At 60.6% G+C, this 18,922-nt stretch overlaps 1 protein-coding gene across 4 annotated transcripts; it reads left to right on the forward strand.

The window, feature by feature from the left end:
* The first annotated feature begins 304 nt into the window (after nucleotides 1-304).
* Nucleotides 305-17,689, forward strand: LOC115338300 (class I histocompatibility antigen, F10 alpha chain-like). Of its 4 annotated transcripts, XM_030006826.2 has the most exons (8): nucleotides 306-483; nucleotides 1,087-1,350; nucleotides 2,114-2,389; nucleotides 2,467-2,739; nucleotides 2,825-2,923; nucleotides 3,073-3,105; nucleotides 17,181-17,213; nucleotides 17,391-17,689. In XM_030006826.2, exons 1-8 carry the CDS (start codon nucleotides 414-416, stop codon nucleotides 17,402-17,404), a joined length of 1,062 nt encoding a protein of 353 aa, XP_029862686.1. In that variant the 5' UTR covers nucleotides 306-413; the 3' UTR covers nucleotides 17,405-17,689. The 4 variants fall into 4 exon arrangements, with proteins under 4 accessions (XP_029862684.1, XP_029862686.1, XP_029862683.1 ...); XM_030006824.2 differs by lacking the exon at nucleotides 17,391-17,689 and having other exon boundaries at nucleotides 305-483; nucleotides 17,181-17,363; XM_030006823.2 differs by lacking the exons at nucleotides 2,114-2,389; nucleotides 2,467-2,739; nucleotides 2,825-2,923; nucleotides 3,073-3,105; nucleotides 17,391-17,689 and adding exons at nucleotides 15,890-16,165; nucleotides 16,243-16,515; nucleotides 16,601-16,699; nucleotides 16,849-16,881 and having other exon boundaries at nucleotides 17,181-17,353.
* Nucleotides 17,690-18,922: the final 1,233 nt, after the last annotated feature.

Below are 18,922 nucleotides of genomic sequence, written 5' to 3' on the forward strand. Positions count from 1 at the left end.
TGTTAGGCAGAACTTGCCCCACCACAATATTTGAGACATTAACTCTTTCAGTCTCTAACACCCGTACAGGGGACACTGGTGTGAGGGACAGTGGGAACAGGGGACACTGGGTGACTCTGGGTGGGGGGGTCCCGCGGGTGGGGTCCGGGGGTCCCGGGGATTGATGGGCTCCCGGGGGGGTCCCGCGGGTCCCCTGGGTCCCCCCCCCAGCCTCCGCCTTCCTCCAGCTCTTTCGCTTTATCCCAGTCTGCGGGAATGCAATCCGCCTGGCACCCAGGGACGTCCGAGGCGGCTCTAGGCTGATGGTGGAGGGAGGGTGGAGGGAGGGAGGTAGCGGTGCCCCTGGGGCGGGGCTTGAGTCGTTGCGGGGTTCGGGAGTCCATGCAGTTGCGGGGTCGGAGCGGAGCAGCGTGATGGGGCTGGGTCGAGGGCTGGGACTGGAACTGGGGCTGCTGCTGGGGCTCCTCGGCGGGGCAGCGAGCGGTGAGCACAGCCGGGGATGCGGGAGCCCTGGGCAGCGGGATCCCCCTAGACCATCCTCTTGGCACCGGGAACCCTCCTGGGCACTGGGACCCCTTCGAACCCCCCCTTTCCTACCACCCCGGTCCCCCTCCCCAGTCACAGGGACCCCCTGGGAACACTCCCCCACACCTCCGGTTCCCCCTTCCTGGGGCTCCCCCCTGGCTCCCCCTTTTCTGAGAACCAGGACACCTCCCCCACCCTGCCTCAGACCTTCCTGCTCCCTTGGACCCTCTCCCAGATCTGCTTTCTTGGACACCGGGACCTCCCTGGTCCCCCCTTCCCGGGCATCCTGGGTACCCCACCCCTTGGACACCTCTGGGACCCCCCTTTCCTTGACACCAGGACACTGCTGGGCTCCCCTTCCCAGGATCCAGGACCCCCCTCCCACACATAACTCACTCCTCCACCAATCACATCCCCCCTGAAGCTGTCCCACCCCTGTTGCCCTAATCTACTCCCCTGGGACCCCCACCCAGCCTCAGTGCCCACCCCTGGGACCCCTCACCCCTGCCTCCCCCCAGCCCCACTGCCCCCCACCTCTAACCACTCCCTGTGTCCCCACAGGATTCCACTCCCTGCGCTACTTCCACATGGCAGTGTCAGAGCCCAGCCCGGGGGTCCCCCAGTTTGTATCCGTGGGGTACGTGGACGGGAACCTCATTGATCACTATGACAGCGAGACGGGGAGGACGGTACCCCGGGCAGACTGGATGGCGGACAACCTGGACCAGCAGTACTGGGATATTGAGACCCAAATCGGACAGAGGAATCAGCAGGTTTACCGCATCAACCTGGACACACTGCAGGGCCGCTACAACCAGAGCGGGAGTGAGTGTGGGGCTCTATGGGGCTGGGCTGGGGCTCTATGGGACAGCAGAGTTCCTTCCCCCTGCTCCAAGATCCTGCTGTGCCCCGCGCTGCTGCCCCGTGTTGTGCTGGCCCTTCCCTGCCTGGTGTCACTGTCAGAGGGCTCCCAGCCACCCTGTCCCCCAGCCCGAGGGGGTCCCGGCTGCCCTGTCCCAGCCCCACAGTGCTTGGGATCCCCTGGCCTGGATCCAGGGGGGGCTTCTGGCCACCCCAGCCCAGCGCATCCCCCCACCACACACACAGTGCCCAGGACCCCAGCCCAGGAGTGGCCGCCACGTCCCAGCCCCTCACCATCCCCACGGCAGTCGAGACCCCCAGAAGCAGAGGGGCTCCCACCGCCAGTGTCCCAGGCCCTCGCCCTCCCCATGGTGCTGAGACCCCCCATCCCAGAGCCAGAGGGGCTTCCCCCACCCCATCCCATCTCCTTATCATCCCCGGCCCCAGCATTTGGGACCCAGCCCAGCCCCGTGCTGTCCCGGGGTGCCGTGGGGCTGGGTGCCAGCCCAGGCACGTCCTGGGTGCAGGGGGTCTGTGTCATGGCTTTACATGACACCCCGAGTGCTGTGGGCCCCGGGCAGGACGGCGGGCAGCTCTCGTGCTGGTACACGAGCCCCCCCAAGGGTCATGCAGGGTTGGGGCGGGGGGCACTGCTGGGGGTCCGTGCCCCACTGAAGGCCCAGGGCTGCAGCAGCCCCTCAGCCCCATTGCCCTGGTCGTGTTTCAGGGGCTCACACGCTGCAGCGCATGCTGGGCTGTGACATCCTGGAGGACGGTAGCACCAGGGGGTATGAGCAGTACGCCTACGATGGGAGGGATTTCATCGCCTTCGACTTGGACAAGATGACGTTCACTGCGGCAGATGCGGTGGCGCAAATCACCAAGAGGAAGTGGGAGAAGGACAGGAGTGAAGCTGCACGGCGGAAGCACTACCTGAAGAACACCTGCATCGAGTGGCTGAGGAAATACATGAGCTATGGGCGGGCCGTGCTGGAGAGGAAAGGTGAGGGCGAGACGGGGACCCTGGGGACGGGCTGCTGTGGGTGCGTGTGCCAGCTCTCACCGCCACCCCCTGCCCAGAGCGCCCCATGGTCCGAGTGTCAGGGAAGGAGGCCCACGGGATCCTGACCTTGTACTGCCGCGCTTACGGCTTCTACCCACGGCCCATCACCGTCAGCTGGCTGAAGAACGGCGAGGTCAGGGACCAGGAGACCGAGTGGGGCAGCATCGCGCCCAACAGCGATGGCACCTACTACACCTGGGCCTCCATCGAGGCCCTTCCAGAGGAGAAGGACAAGTACCGGTGCCGCGTGGAGCACGCCAGCCTGCCCGAGCCCGGCCTCTTCATGTGGGGTGAGCCCGGTGGCCTTGGGCACGTGGAGCAGTGGTGGGCTGGGGTGGTTCCCCTTCCCCTCCTCACGGTCCTGCTCTCCCCCAGAGACAGAGTCCAACCTGTTCACCATCATCCTGGCGGTGGCTTTTGCCATCCTACTTACTGTCGTTGTCACCGGATTTGTCTTCTGGAAGTACAAATCAGGTAAAGAACCTGGGCCAGCGAGGCAGAGGGGTGTTGGAGGAAGGCAGGGGCTGGGGGGCCAGGAGGGGCTGCGGGCATGAGCTGCTGTGCTCTGGGGACCCCCAAGCTTGGTGGCCATGGTGGATGCTGATGCCTCTTTCTCTCTGCAGGGAGGAAGAAGAAGGGTTATGATTCGGCTGCAGGTGAGTACCGGTGGCAGGTCCAGCTCCAGCTGCTGCCACAATGCTGGGGTGGTCTTGTGGCTCAGGTTTCTGGCCGCTGCCGGCATTTCCCGACTCCCCTGTCCTCCCTGTGCTGCCCCGCTTTAAATCCCCGTAGCGGGGACGTATGGAAGAGATTGTGTCTCCTCTCTGGTGCTCACGGCTCCATCCTGCTCTCCCAGTGGCTGCAGAGCGGCCGTGGCTCCCGGGCCGGCTCCTGGCACGTGCCACCGTGCCCGTAGCGAGCACGGGCTGTCAGCTCACGCTGTTTCTCTCTCACAGGCACGGACGGCGGGTCTGACAGCTCAGCCAAAAGGTTATGGTGTGGGACCAGGGGGGATGGACGGCACCCCAGCTCTTTGTGCTCCCCCGTGGGATCCGCAGCCGGACCAGCAACTGGGCTACAGGAGAGGGACACTGAGTCCCCCAGAGCAGTGGGTTGGGGACAGGGATGTGGCCCTGGGTGACACTGTCTCTTCCTCTCGTCCCTGCAGAGGTGACCGTCTAACTGCTCCACGAGGGGCCAGCACGTTGTTGGATTCGGCCCCCTGCTCTATTGCTGCTGGACGCAGAGAGGTGCTGGAGGAGGCTGAGAGCTGCCTGCAGAGAGAGCTTGTCACGCTGCGCTTGCCCACCCCTGGCTGTGGTGGTGGCTCTTCTGGGTGGGTGAACATCCTATTTTCTGATACTTGGAGATCTGTAATTATTACCGGTGTTCTTTAATTTGAGGGTTGCAGCTGATTTCTTCCATGTGTGTACATTTCCTGGCACGAACAATAAATGCTGGCTCCCCATCCTGTGTCGGGCTGTGTCTCCCCCAGCCGGTGCCTGGGCTGCGCTCGCATCCTCGGGTCGAGGGCTGTGCTGGTTTTGGCTGGGATAGCGTTGATTTTCTTCATCGCAGTCCAGCGCAGTGCGGTGTTTAGGATTTGTGACCAGAACAGTGTTGGTAACACAGCGATGGATGTGAGCAATGTCTGCACAGCGTCAGGGCCTTCTCTGTTTCTCATTTGTCTCCCCCAGTGAATAGATGGGGGTTGCGCAAGCTGCAGAGAGGGGACACAACCAGGCAGATGACCCAAACTAACGACAGAGATTGCAGGCCATATCATGTCATCCTCAACGATAAAAGGGAAGAGAGGGGGGTTGAGGGGGACTGGCCAGCTTTTCCTCAGGAGCTAGCTGGGTATCGGCATCCCTGTGGTGGAGGTGGTGAGGTCTGAGGCCACGCAGACAGGCACTGAGAAGAGGATCTCCTGGTCTGAGGCCACGCAGACAAGCACTGATAAGAAGGTCCTCTTGCTCCAAGGCCACACACAGACGGGCACTGATAAGAAGGGCTCTTGGTCCGAGGCCACGCAGGTGGGCACTGATAAGAAGGGCTCTTGCTCCAAGGCCAACACCCACTGACACTGACAAGAAGATCTCTTGCTCGGAGGCCACGCAGACGGGCACTGAGAAGGTCTGATATGAGGCCGTGCAGATGGGCGCCGAGAGAAACGTCTCGCCGATTTGAGGTCCTGCAGACAGTCACTGCGAACTAAACCAGGGGCTCCACTCTGAACTTTAATAGTTGCTCTTGCAGTCAAGGACTCCAGTGAAATCCACACAGGGACTCTTCCCCTGAGAAGGGGCAGAGCAGAACGACCTGGTCCCTATCCCTGAGCGGGCTGCGAGATACAGGGAACGATTGTGTCTGTCAGCCGGGTGAAGACATTTGCTCCCTGGTTGCTCCGATGCTGGGATGGTGGGGCCGACAGGCTGGAACTAGAAGGGTAGGGAAGCCCAGCAGCTGGGATCCACTGCTAGGGACTGTGGGATTGATGGATCGGAAGAGGGGCAGCCACCCGTCACCTCTGGAGGTGGCTCTTATGAGTGTGAAAGCAAAAGTATCTACTCGAGGAAGATCCTTGTAACCCAGCGAGGTCATACCCATACCAGAGAGGAACATACCTGTACCTGAAGGTGTTTGCGGTGGTCCACAGTGACCTGGGCAATAATTGGTCCCCCAAAGATCGGGATGACTTCCAGTGCACAAGGTCTGTATGGCGGATGTTTTGTACGGAGCACATGGATGGTGCACCAGCAACCCGGCTGTGGGGACTGGGTAGACTTAGAGGCTCCAACTGCCCATGACTGGTCTGCCAGATCCAGCGATTCAAGGAGGACCTCTGTTCCCCCTCGCCACCACGGGTTTTTTGTCTCAGCTGTGGACATACTGTTCCCCAAGGTCCGGCCACTCGAAGAGAAGGTGGAGAATCTCCCTCCTTGCGCCTACAGGCCAGCATCTCGGCTACCAGGAGCCTGCTCAATGCAACGGGGCCGTGGGCGCACGCCGTGTGCCACCCGGGAGGGTTCTGTCTGCGTGACCATGAGGAGGGACACGGGGAAGTGGGACGGTGGCCCCTACCTCGGTCCTGGAAGCCCACGGGCAAGAATTGTTGGAGGATAAACAGTGGCGAAAAAAGGGACCATCCAGGGAGATTTGCTGCTCCGGTGGCTGTCGAGCAATTCCCCAGGCACAGTAGATGGGCTGAGGACACCTCTACTCCTCCTGATCCTGATCCAGTGGACGTACATCCACGTGGGGTCGACCCCCATGCCCAGTACCATGGAAGGACCATGCTGGACCGCCGTAGGATCGTACCTGTGACTAGTCCTGGCAACGCAGCCTGGGCGAGAGAGACGTGGGCTTCCTCTTGGGGTTGAAAAGGGTTTTTGGTTTTGCAGTTGCAGGAGTCAGGTGACGAATGCTCTGATCAGGACGAGGGGTCCTGCCCCCGGCTGGGCAGAGGAAAGGGACAGATGGATTCGATGGCCTGGCACATCAGACCCCTGACTTGAAAGTTAGATACTTCAAGGGAGTGAAGATACTTCAAGGATCCAAAGAGGCAACCGGTGGGCCACTGTAGATACGGAGCTGTATCCCATGGCCTTGTGCCCAGGTGGCCAAGGCAGCCAAGAGCATCCTGGCTTGTGTCAGAAATGGTGTGGCCAGCAGGACTAGGAAGTGCTCGTGCCCCTGTACTCGGCACTGGTGAGGCCGCACCTCGAACTACTGTGTGCGGTTTTGGGCCCCTCACTACAAGAAAGACATGAGGTGCTGGATGGGTGAAGTCCACCACTTCCCTGGGCAGCCTGTTCCAGTGCTTGACACCCCTTCCAGTGAAGACATTTCTCCTAATATCCAATCTAAAACCTTCCCTGGCACAACTTGAGGCCTTTTCCTCTCGTCCTATCTCACCTTGAACACTCCCAGAGATGGGGTGTCCACGACTTCTCTGGGCAACCTGGTCCAGGACCTCACCAGCCTCTTTGGAAAACATTTCTTATGTCCAGTCTCGATCTCCCCTCTTCCAGTTTCAAACCACGGCGCTTGTCCTGTCACTACAGGCCTTGGTGAGATGTCTCTCTCCATCTTTCATCTTTCGAGGGACGCTGCAGAAGTCAAAGCCACCCAGCTGGCCCTAGAGCTTGCTGCCTGAGAAACGTGGCCAGTACTCTGTCTCCCTACTGACTGGTAGAGGGTGGCCAATGGCCTGTGGGGTGGCTACAGCGATGGTCACAGAGGTAAACCCCTCTGGGCTGCTGCGTTATGGCAGCAGGACCTTGCTGCCTGGGTAGAGTCCCATCACGTCAATGTCCAAGAGCCACGCCCCAGAGAACATCAACGCAAGGAGCAAGTAGACCAGGTGGCAAAAAATTGGAGTGGTTCAGGTAGACCTGGACTGGGAACGTCGTCGTGAGCTGTTCACAGCTCGGTGGGTGCGTGGGACATTGGGAGAGAGACAACAGGTGGGCTGTGGAATGATTGCTGGAGGTGGCTTATGGATATCACCCCCCCCCCCCACCGCAAGGGAAGGTCAACCTCCAGAATCGGTTCCATGGTAGTTCCCTGAGGAACATAACCTGCAACTTTAGATGTCAGCAACACCAGGGGAGCTTGGTATGCCAACTCTGAAAAGTAACACAGAGGGTGGAGCGGGCTGGAGATGCCGCTGCCAGACTCTGTGATCGCAGGGCTAGGGAACTGGAACGATAGGAATGAGAAGGGTTGGTCCCTGCATTGAATCCACTGAAGCAAGGCGGTAAAATAATGGGGGTTCTGTCGAGCTAATGCCCTACTTCTGATTTATATCACATGTGCCCAGTTTTGGGGTACTGACATGTAACATCATGTCCTTTGGGTGACCTTTGCTCATTATAATATCATTATAACACAAAACCACACCTCCATCCCAGAAGTTACCCACTTCCAAGGTGCAACAAACCCCCCCCGGAGCAATGTGCTCTGGATTTTCTCTAGCATATACCTTTAAAAGCAAAGTGAGAGAACTTTATAGCAATCAAAGTAAAGGTATGTATGACTAGAGTCACTCAAGCTCTACTTAAAAGAAAAAAAAAAAAAAAGGATAAAAAGACCTCAAAAGAGGAAGACTGTTAGGGAAGACACCATCACAGACAAGTCGGGAGGACATCGCTGACTTCTGGGATCAGTCAATGGGCTGAACCTCTCTTCCTCCGCACAGAGACAGCTATTGGGTGAGATTCGAACACTCGGCTGTACCGAGTGCTTCCCTGGGAAACTGAGAATTCTTCAGAGCTCTTTTCTTTCATGATTTAATGTGCTTGTAGTCGACTGCATTATCATTTGCACGTGCTTTGCAGACAGTGTATTTATCACCGGCCATCCAAAAGAACCTGTCCTGTTGCTTTAATAAACTGCGCTGCTCATTAATCTAGCCGTGATAGTTTGTTAACGCAACCAAACTCCCTGAGTCTGGCAATTCTCGTGCGTTGAATGCGGTTAAGCTGAGAGTGCAGTGTGCTATAAGTGCATGCGTCATTGTGCGACTGGACTTACAAGTGCTGAGTTGGACATTACTCAGAAACGAAACCTAACCGCCCCCTGCCCCTCTGACATCTGAGGATAAGCTGGAATGCAAGGGGGTTTATTTTCTGCCAGATTCCTTTACCCTTTAATGCAACATGAGCTCACGATGGAGGGGTGGCCCTGACCCAATCACTTCAGTCATCGTGCAGGTCCTTCATTGCCGTGAACAATGTGCCGGCCTCAAGTGAGTGAAGCCTCTGTGGTCTAAGGGGCACTTGGCTGTGCTATCACGAGGGGGAGGCCGGCAGATTAATTATATCGCGCCGAGGCCAGCACCACATGCTTCCCATGGTGACAGTGACACCGGAGGGTGAGCGCATGGCTTCGGTACCGAAGACCCCACAGCCAGGCCGGGAGGCTCCCCCACCCCAGCTGGCTCCTCTCTGGAGAAAATCTGCTTTATTTCATACAAATTTCTGTCCCAACAGGGGCAGAGTCTCCCTCCCCCCACCTCTGGCCACCCCATTGCTGCCCCTATCCCTGCACCCCCCGTGCCTGCAGCCCTTTCCGCAGCTTCGGGGTCCCCCAACACATCCTGGGCACAAACAGAAGGATTTATTTCAACCTCTGTGTCCTCTGGCCAGCTCTGCTGGTCAGCAGCCTTGCTAACACCCGGTGGCAGCCCGGTCACCGTCATGCAGCAGGGATATGGCAGTGTGCCCAGCCTGGCACCCGTGCTCCCCGTCACAGCTGTCATGGTCGCTTGTCACAGCTTTCGGCGTCCCCATCCCTGTTCTCACTGTCCCTATCCTGGTTTGTGGTGTCCCCATCCCTGCTCTTGGTGTCCCCATCCCATCTCTTAGTGTCCCCGTCCTGGCTCCCACTGTCCCCATCCCTGTCCCCAGTATCCCCATCCTGGCTCCCACGGTCCCCATCCCTTGGTGTCCCCACGTCCCTTGGTGTCCCCATCCTGGCATCTGCTGTCCCCATCCCCAGCTCCTGCTGTCCGTCCCCCTCCTTCCCCGTGTCCCCGTCCCCCGCTGTCCCCATTTGTCCCCCACCCTGCAGCAGGCACCAGTAGCGGCTGCCGGGGCGCAGGAGCTCCTTGGGGGACTCCAGCTCGTGCAGTCGTCCCCCCTCCAGCACGGCCACCCGCTGCGCCCGCATGGCCAGGGCCACCTGCCCTGTCACCAGCAGCACCGCGCGCCCGGCCCTTGCGGCTCCGAAGATCTCCTGCTCCACCTGCGGCGGGTGGCATCGTCAGTGGGGACCCCCCGGGTGTGGGGACCCAGGGGACATGGGGAGCGGGGACCCAGGGGACATGGGGAGTTGAGACCAAGGGGACATGGGGACCAAGGACCCAGGGGACATGGGGATCAGGGACCTGCAGGACGCTGGGATCGTGGACCCAGGTGACCCCCCAAGGACCAGGGGGCTGCTGGGAGAGAGACCCAGGGGACATGGGGACCAGGGACCAAGGGCTCTCCAGGACTGGCGGCCAAGGGAACCCACGTGCCAGGGACCTGGGGGACACCAGGACCAGGGACCGCGGGGACACAGGGACGTCGAGGAGGGGGACACAGCTCCGACCTGTGTCATAGCCCAGGGGCAGGCGGGTGATGAAGGTGTGGGCACCCGCCTGGTGGGCTGCCACCATCAGCTGTGCCCGGCTCCACTCCCCCTGGAGCGAGCGGGAGAAGAGCACCGGCTCCTGGGGGACGACAGCCACCTGTGGCGGAGGGGACGGCTGGGGACGCAGTGGGGACACGGTGGGGACGTGGCTGGGGACGTGGCTGGGATGTGACAAGGATGTGTGTGGTGGGCTGACCCTGGCAGGACACCAGGTGCCCCCCAAAGCCGCCCTGTCACTGCCCCCCCTCAGCTGGAAGCGGGAGAGAAAACAGAACGAAGGGCTTGTGGGTCGAGAGGAGGACAGGGAGATCACCCAGCAGTTACCGTCACGGGCAAAACGGACTCGACCTGGGGAAAGAAATGTAGTTTATTGCCAACCAAATCAGAGTAGGGTAATGAGAAATAAAACCAAATGTTAAGAACACCTTCCCCCCACCCCTCCCTTCTTCCCGGGCACAGCTTCACTCCCCAATTCTCTCCCTCCTGCCCCAGCAGTGCACGGGGATGGAGAATGGGGGTCAGGGTCTGCTCATCCCACCTTGGCTCTGCTGCTCCTTTCGCCTCAGGGCAGGACTCCTCACTCTTGCCTTGCTCCAGCGTGGGGTCCCTCCCACAGGAGACTGTCCTCCACAAACTTCTCCAACGTGGGTCCCTTCCATGGGCTGCAGTCCTTCAGGCACAGACTGCTCCAGTGCGCGTCCCCCACGGGGTCACAAGTCCTGCCAGCAAACCTGCTCCACAGCGCGGGCTTCTCTATGCGTGGGGCCACAGGTCCTGCCAGGAGCCTGCTCCACAGCATGGGCTTCCCACGGGCTCACAGCCTCCCTCGGGCACCCACCTGCTCCGGCATGGGATCCTCCCTGGGCTGCGGGTGAAGATCTGCTCCACCGTGGACCTCCGTGGGCTGCAGGGGGACAGCCTGCCTCACCATGGTCTTCCCCACGGGCTGCAGGGTGGATATCACTGAGTACTTGTGACAAGAAGACATCTTCACCAACCTCCAGGCATCTCCCCGACCTGCTCGTCACAGCAGTATGATATTCCCAGCTGATGCCTGGGATGTTGAGGTCTCCGGTAAGGACAAGGGTGACCGATCCAGAGATTTCTGCTGACTGTCTGTGGAATAACTCATCGGCGCTGGTGTCCTGGCTGGGCCACAGGTAGTGGACACCCACTTCGCCCTCTCCTTTTTCTTCCATCCTCTAGCCCTCACCCAGAGGCTGTCGACCACGTCATCCCAAACCGTAATGGCTGTGCGGTCAGAGCTCTCCCTTACATCCCTCACCTGCCCTCCTGAAGAGCTGATGACCATCCATCCCACCACTCCTGTCTGTTCCTGAATGACCACGATCTCAGGAGTTCCAGCTGCTCACAGCACCGGCCGTATCTCTGCAGCAAGCCCCAAGCTCTGATGGGAACCATGTGACAGAAGTGATGGAGAAAGAACCTTCCCCGTGCTGGGGACTATTGGGTGTACAAGGCAAGGGTTTGGGTGGTGGAGGGAGCTGCTGGGGTGGCTTCTGTGAGCAAATGCCAGGAGCTGCCCCCATGTTGGATGGAGTCACTTCCAGCTGGCTCCAAGACAGACCTGCTGCTGGCCAAGGCCGAGCCCAGCAGCGACGGTGGTAGCACCTCTGGCTTAACGTATTTAATAAATGGAAAAAAATAATGCACAACAGCAACTGGAGAGAGAAGAATGAGAAAATGTGAGAGAAACAACCCTCCAGACCCCAAGGTCAGTGAAGAAGGAGGGGGAGGAGGTGCTCCAGGCACTGGAGCAGAGATTCCCCTGTAGCCTGTGGGGAAGACCATGGTGAGGCAGGCTGTCCCCTGGCAGCCCATGGAGGCCCACAGTGAACCAGGTGGATTCGCCCTGAAGGACCCACGTTGGAGAAGTTTGTGGAGGACTGTCTCCCGAGGGTGGGACCCCACAATGGAGCAGGGGAAGAGGGTGAGGAGGAAGGAGCGGCAGAGACAAGGTGGGATGAACTGACCCCGACCGCCATTCCCCGTCCCCCTGCGCTGCTTGAGGGGAGGAGGGAGAGAATTCAGGAGTGAAGCTGTGCCTGGGAAGAAGGGAGGGGTGCGGGAAGGGGTTTTAACATTTGTTCTTCTTTCTTATTATCCTACCCTAATTTGGCAAGAAATTAATTTCCCCAAGTCAAGTCTGTTTTGCCCGTGATGGTAATTGCTGAATGATCTCCCTGTCCAGCTAGGGTCAACCCACCACAGCCGCGGAGAAGGTCTGCTCCTCTGAAGCCATGCAAAAGGGTGCTGAGAAGAAGGTCTCCTGCTCTGAGGTCATGCAGGCGGGTGCTGAGGAGACGGCCTCATGTTCTGAGCCAAAGGAGACGGGCACTGAGAAGGTCTCCTGGTCTGAGCCCATGCAGATGGGCTCTGAGAAATTAGAACAGAATAGTTGAGTTGGAAGGGACCTACAACAACCATCTAGTCCAACTGCCCAACCACTTCAGGACGGAGCAGAAGTCAAAGCATATTATTAAGGGCATTCTCCAAATGCCTCTTAAACCCTGACAGCCTTGGTGCCTCGACCACCTCTCCAGGAAGCCTGTGCCAGGGTTTGACCACCTCAGTGAAGAAACGCTTCCTCATGTCCAGTCTGAACCTCCCCTGGTGCAGCTTTGAACCATTCCCAGGCGTCCTGTCCCTGGATCCCAGGGAGAAGAGCTCAGCACCTCTCTCCCCACGTCCCCTCCTCAGGAAGCTGCACAGAGCCATGAGGTCACCCCTCAGCCTCCTTCTCTCCCAAGCAGACAAGCCCAAAGTCCTCAGCCGCTCCTCGGAGGACGTTCCTTCCAGCCCTGTCACCAGCTTGGTTGCCCTCCTCTGGATGCATTCAAGGACCTTCACATCCTTCTCAAAACGGTGGGGCCCAGCACAGCACGCAGTGCTCCAGGTGAGGCCGCACCAACGCTGACGACAGCAGGACAATCCCCTCTCTTGACCGGCTGGCGACGCTCTGTTTGATGCACCAGGAGCTGGGATGGAGACACCGAGAGCGGGGATGGGGACACCAGAACTGGGGATGGGGACATCCCAGGATGCGGTTTGCCCTCTCGGCTGCCAGGACACGCTGCTGACTCCCGTTGAGCCTGCTGCCGAACACCACCCCCATAAACTCAACCATTTCACGATTGCTGTGGCCGAGACAGCCACCAACCATCACATCTCCAACGAGTCCTTCTCCGTTCACAAAGAACAAGTCTAGGGGGGCATCTCTCCTAGCTGGCTCACTGAGTACTTGTGACAAGAAGGCATCTTCACCAGCCTCCAGGCATCTCCCCGACCTGCTCGTCACAGCAGTATGGCATTCCCAGCTGATGCCCGGGATGTTGAGGTCTCCGGTAAGGACAAGGGCGACCGATGCAGACATTTCTCCTAACTGTCTGTGGAATAACTCATCGGCGCTGGCATCCTGGCTGGGCGACGGGTAGCGGACACCCACTGCGCCATCTGCTCCGTCTTCCATCCTCTAGCCCTCACCCAGAGGCTGTCGACCACGTCATCCCAAACCGTAACGGCTGTGCGGTCAGAGCTCTCCTTTCCATCCGGTGCGACTCCTCCACCGCGCCCTGCCCCTACCCCTCCTGAAGGGCTGAGAGCCCTCCATCCCAGCAGTCCAGGTGTGTCTCCTGCTCTGAGACCATGCACAGGGGCCCTGGGAAGAAGATCTGCAAGCTCTGAGATCACCCATAAGGGCCCTGAGAAAAAGGTCTCCAGCTCTGAGGTCACCGATAAGGGCCCTGAGAAGAAGGTCTCCTAGCTCCGAGGTAGCCCATAAGGGCCCTGAGAAGATCTCCAGCTCTGAAGTCACCCATAAGGGCCCTGAGAAGAAGGTCTCCAGCTCTGAGGTCACCGATAAGGGCCCTGAGAAGAAGGTCTCCTAGCTCCGAGGTAGCCCATAAGGGCCCTGAGAAGATCTCCAGCTCTGAAGTCACCCATAAGGGTCCTGAGAAGAAGGTCTCCAGCTCCGAGATCACTCATTGCGCCCTGAAGAAGAAGATGTCCAGCTCTGAAGTCACCCATAAGGGCCCTGAAGAAGAAGGTCTCCAGCTCCGAGGTCACTGATAAGGGCCCTGAAGAAGGTCTCCAGCTCCGAGGTCACACAGTCGGATGCTCAGAAGAAGGTACCGGTCCCCCTCCCGCCCAGGCTGGGGGACACCAGCGCTGGGGACACCGGGGAGGCGGGACAGCAGGACCCGGATGACCCGTACGAGGGGGTGGCGGGTCCCGGGGGGTCCCGCGGGTCCCCTGTCCCGTCCCCGGCCCTTCGCCCTGCGCCCGGCGCCTTCGCTTCCTCCCAACCTGCGGGAACGCGATCTGCCTGGCACCCGGTGACGTCCGAGGCGGCTCCAGGCTGCCATTGGCGGGTGGGAGGGAGCGGCTCCAGTGGGGCGGGGAAGGGGCGGGGCTAGAGGCGGTGCTGAATTTGACAGTCCGAGCGGGGCCGGAGCGGAGCGGAGCAGCGCGATGGGGCCGGGCCGGGGACTGGGACTGGGACCGGGACCGGGACTGGGGCGACTGGGGCTGCTGCTGGGGGTCCTCGTCGGGGCGGCGAGCGGTGAGCGCGGGCGGGGACGCGGGAGGACCCCCCCCACACCCCCGGGCACCGGGACCCCCCTGGACCCCCCTGGACCCCCTTTGCCGGGCACCGGGACCCCCCTGGACCGCCCTTGTCTTGGCACCGCGAACCCTCCCGGGCACTGGGGCCCCTTCGACCCCCCCTTTCCGACCACCCCGGTCCCCCTCCCCGGTGGCAGGGACCCCCTGGGAACACTCCCCCCCACCTCCGCTTCCCCCTTCCCGGGGCCCCCCCGGGTCCCCCTTTTCCGGGAACAGGGACACCCCCCCCCCCCTGCCTCGGACCCCCTTCCTGCTCCCCCGGACCCTCCCCCAGATCTGCTTTCTTGGACACCGGGACCTCCCTGCCCCCCCTTCCCGGGCATCCCGGGTCCCCACCCCTTGGACACCTCTGGGACCCCCCTTTCCTTGACACCGGGAACCGCTGGGCTCCCCTTCCCAGGATCCAGGGACCCCCCTCCCACACAGTAACTCACTCCTCCACCAATCACATTCCCCCCTGAAGCTGTCCCCAACCCCTGTTGCCCCTAATCTACTCCCCTGGGACCCCCACCCAGCCTTCAGTGTCCACCCTCTTGGGACCCATCACCCTGCCTCCCCCCAGCCCCCACTACCCCCCACCTCTAACCACTCCCATGTGTCCCCCACGAGGATTCCACTCCCATGCGCTACTTCCACATGGCAGTGTTGTCAGAGCCCAGCCCGGGGCGTCCCCCAGTTTGTATCCATGGGTTGGTATGTGGACGGGAACCTCATCTCCACGCTTACGACAGCGAGACGGGGCGGACTGTTTACCCCGGGCAGGACTGGATGGCGGAACAACCTGGCTTCAGCCAGCACTGGGATGGTGAGACCCCCAATCGGACAGAGGAATCAAGCAGGTTTACCGCATCAACCTGGACACACTCTTCAGGCCCGCTACCAACCAGAGCGGGAGTGAGTGTGGGGCTCTATGGGGCTGGGCTGGGGCTCTGTGGGACAGGATGGTTCCTTCCCCCTGCTCCAAAATCCTGCTCTGGTGCCCCGCGCTGCGCCCCGTGTTGTGCCGGCCCTTCCCTGCCTGGTGTCACTGTCAGAGGGCTCCCAGCCACCCTGTCCCCCAGCCCGAGGGGGTCCCGGCTGCCCTGTCCCAGCCCCACAGTGCTTGGGATCCCCTGTGCTGGATCCAGGGGGGGCTTCTGGCCACCCCAGCCCAGCGCATCCCCCCACCACACACACAGTGCCCAGGACCCCACCCAGGAGTGGCCGCCACGTCCCAGCCCCTCACCATCCCCACGGCAGTCGAGACCCCAGAAGCAGAGGGGCTCCCACCGCCAGTGTCCCAGGCCCTCGCCCTCCCCATGGTGCTGAGACCCCCCATCCCAGAGCCAGAGGGGCTTCCCCCACCCCATCCCATCTCCTTATCATCCCCGGCCCCAGCATTTGGGACCCAGCCCAGCCCCGTGCTGTCCCGGGGTGCCGTGGGGCTGGGTGCCAGCCCAGGCACGTCCTGGGTGCAGGGGGTCTGTGTCATGGCTTTACATGACACCCCGAGTGCTGTGGGCCCCGGGCAGGACGGCGGGCAGCTCTCGTGCTGGTACACGATCCCCCCCAAGGGTCATGCAGGGTTGGGGCGGGGGGCACTGCTGGGGTCCGTGCCCCACTGAAGGCCCAGGGCTGCAGCAGCCCCTCAGCCCCATTGCCCTGGTCGTGTTTCAGGGGCTCACACGCTGCAGCGCATGCACGGCTGTGACATCCTGGAGGACGGTAGCACCAGGGGATATCTGCAGGATGCCTACGATGGGAGGGATTTCATCGCCTTCGACTTGGACAAGATGACGTTCACTGCGGCAGATGCGGTGGCGCAAATCACCAAGAGGAAGTGGGAGAAGGACAGGAGTGAAGCTGCACGGCGGAAGCACTACCTGAAGAACACCTGCATCGAGTGGCTGAGGAAATACATGAGCTATGGGCGGGCCGTGCTGGAGAGGAAAGGTGAGGGCGAGACGGGGACCCTGGGGACGGGCTGCTGTGGGTGCGTGTGCCAGCTCTCACCGCCACCCCCTCCCCAGAGCCCCCCATGGTCCGAGTGTCAGGGAAGGAGGCCCACGGGATCCTGACCTTGTACTGCCGCGCTTACGGCTTCTACCCACGGCCCATCACCGTCAGCTGGCTGAAGAACGGCGAGGTCAGGGACCAGGAGACCGAGTGGGGCAGCATCGCGCCCAACAGCGATGGCACCTACTACACCTGGGCCTCCATCGAGGCCCTTCCAGAGGAGAAGGACAAGTACCGGTGCCGCGTGGAGCACGCCAGCCTGCCCGAGCCCGGCCTCTTCATGTGGGGTGAGCCCGGTGGCCTTGGGCACGTGGAGCAGTGGTGGGCTGGGGTGGTTCCCCTTCCCCTCCTCACGGTCCTGCTCTCCCCCAGAGACAGAGTCCAACCTGTTCACCATCATCCTGGCGGTGGCTTTTGCCATCCTACTTACTGTCGTTGTCACCGGATTTGTCTTCTGGAAGTACAAATCAGGTAAAGAACCTGGGCCAGCGAGGCAGAGGGGTGTTGGAGGAAGGCAGGGGCTGGGGGGCCAGGAGGGGCTGCGGGCATGAGCTGCTGTGCTCTGGGGACCCCCAAGCTTGGTGGCCATGGTGGATGCTGATGCCTCTTTCTCTCTGCAGGGAGGAAGAAGGAGGGTTATGATTCGGCGGCAGGTGAGTACCGGTGGCAGGTCCAGCTCCAGCTGCTGCCCAATGCCGGGGTGGTCTTGTGGCTCAGGTTTCTGGCTGCTGCCGGCATTTCCCGATCCCCTGTCCTCCCTGTGCTGCCCCTCTTTAAATCCCTGTAGCGGGGACGTATGGAAGAGATCGTGTCTCCTCTCTGGTGCTCACGGCTCCATCCTGCTCTCCCAGTGGCTGCAGAGCGGCCGTGGCTCCCGGGCCGGCTCCTGGCACGTGCACCGTGCCCGTAGCGAGCACGGGGCTGTCAGCTCACGGCTGTTTCTCTCTCACAGGCACGGACGGCGGGGCTGACAGCTCAGCCAAAGGTATGGTGTGGGACCAGGGGGGATGGACGGGCACCCCAGCTCTTTGTGCTCCCCCGTGGGATCCGCAGCCGGACCAGCACTGGGCTACAGGAGAGGGACACTGAGTCCCCCAGAGCAGTGGGTTGGGGACAGGGATGTGGCCCTGGGTGACACTGTCTCTTCCTCTCGTCCCTGCAGAGGTGACCGTCTAACTGCTCCACGAGGGGCCAGCACGTTGTTGGATTCGGCCCCCTGCTCTATTGCTGCTGGACGCAGAGAGGTGCTGGAGGAGGCTGAGAGCTGCCTGCAGAGAGAGCTTGTCACGCTGCGCTTGCCCACCCCTGGCTGTGGTGGTGGCTCTTCTGGGTGGGTGAACATCCTATTTTCTGATACTTGGAGATCTGTAATTATTACCGGTGTTCTTTAATTTTGAGATTTCAGCTGATTTCTTCCGTGTGTCTGCCTTTCCTGGTATGAACAATAAATGCTGGTCCCCATCCTGTGTCGGGCTGTGTCTCCCCAGCCGGTGCCTGGGCTGCGCTCGCATCCTCGGGTCGAGGGCTGTGCTGGTTTTGGCTGGGATAGCGTTGATTTTCTTCATCGCAGTCCAGCGCAGTGCGGTGTTTAGGATTTGTGACCAGAACAGTGTTGGTAACACAGCGATGGATGTGAGCAATGTCTGCACAGCGTCAGGGCCTTCTCTGTTTCTCATTTGTCTCCCCCAGTGAATAGATGGGGGTTGCGCAAGCTGCAGAGAGGGGACACAACCAGGCAGATGACCCAAACTAACGACAGAGATTGCAGGCCATATCATGTCGTACTCAATGACAAAAAGGGAAGAGAGGGGGTTGAGGGGGACTGGCCAGCTTTACCTCAGGAGCTAGCTGGGTATCGGCATCCTTGTGGTGGAGGTGGCGAGGTCTGAGGCCACGCAGACAGGCACTGAAAAGAGGATCTCCTGGTCTGAGGCCACGCAGACAAGCACTGATAAGAAGGTCTCTTGCTCCAAGGCCACACAGACGGGCACTGATAAGAAGGGCTGTTGGTCCGAGGCCACGCAGATGGGCACTGATAAGAAGGGCTCTTGCTCCAAGGCCACAGACACTGACATTGAGAAGAAGGTCTTTTGCTCCGAAGCCACGCAGACGGGCACTGAGAAGGTCTGATATGAGGCCACGCAGATGGGTGCTGAGAGAAACGTTTCCTAGTTTGAGGTCATGCAGACAGTCACTGCAACTAAACCAGGGGCTCCACTCTGAACTGTAATAGTTGCTCTTGCAGTCAAGGACTCCCAGTGAAGTCCACACAGTGGACTCTTCCCCTGAGAAGGGACAGAGGCAGAACGACCTGGTCCCTATCCCTGAGCGGGCTGCGAGAGACAGGGAACGATTGTGTCTGTCAGCCGGGTGAAGACATTTGCTCCCTGGTTGCTCCGATGCTGGGATGGTGGGGCTGACAGGCTGGAACTAGAAGGTAGGGAAGCCCAGCAGCTGGGATCCACTGCTAGGGACTGTGGGATTGATGGATCGGAAGAGGGGCAGCCACCCGTCACCTCTGGAGGTGGCTCTTATGAGTGTGAAAGCAAAGTATCTACTCAAGGAAGATCTTGTAACCCAGCGAGGTCATACCCATACCAGAGAGGAACATACCTGTACCTGAAGGTGTTTGCGGTGGTCCACAGTGACCTGGGCAATAATTGGTCCCCCAAAGATCGGGATGACTTCCAGTGC

The sequence above is a fragment of the Aquila chrysaetos genome, unplaced genomic scaffold (assembly GCF_900496995.4).
Source record: "Aquila chrysaetos chrysaetos unplaced genomic scaffold, bAquChr1.4, whole genome shotgun sequence".
Lineage (NCBI taxonomy): Eukaryota > Metazoa > Chordata > Aves > Accipitriformes > Accipitridae > Aquila > Aquila chrysaetos.

Bases quoted from the DNA above. Each gene is read 5' to 3' on its own strand.
- LOC115338300 (XM_030006824.2), top strand. From the start codon at position 414: ATGGGGCTGGGTCGAGGGCTGGGACTGGAACTGGGGCTGCTGCTGGGG. The intron at 2,740-2,824 runs GTGAGCCCGGTG...GCTCTCCCCCAG, and splicing joins GCCCGGCCTCTTCATGTGGG to AGACAGAGTCCAACCTGTTC. The intron at 3,106-17,180 runs GTGAGTACCGGT...TCTCTCTCACAG, and splicing joins GGGTTATGATTCGGCTGCAG to GCACGGACGGCGGGGCTGAC.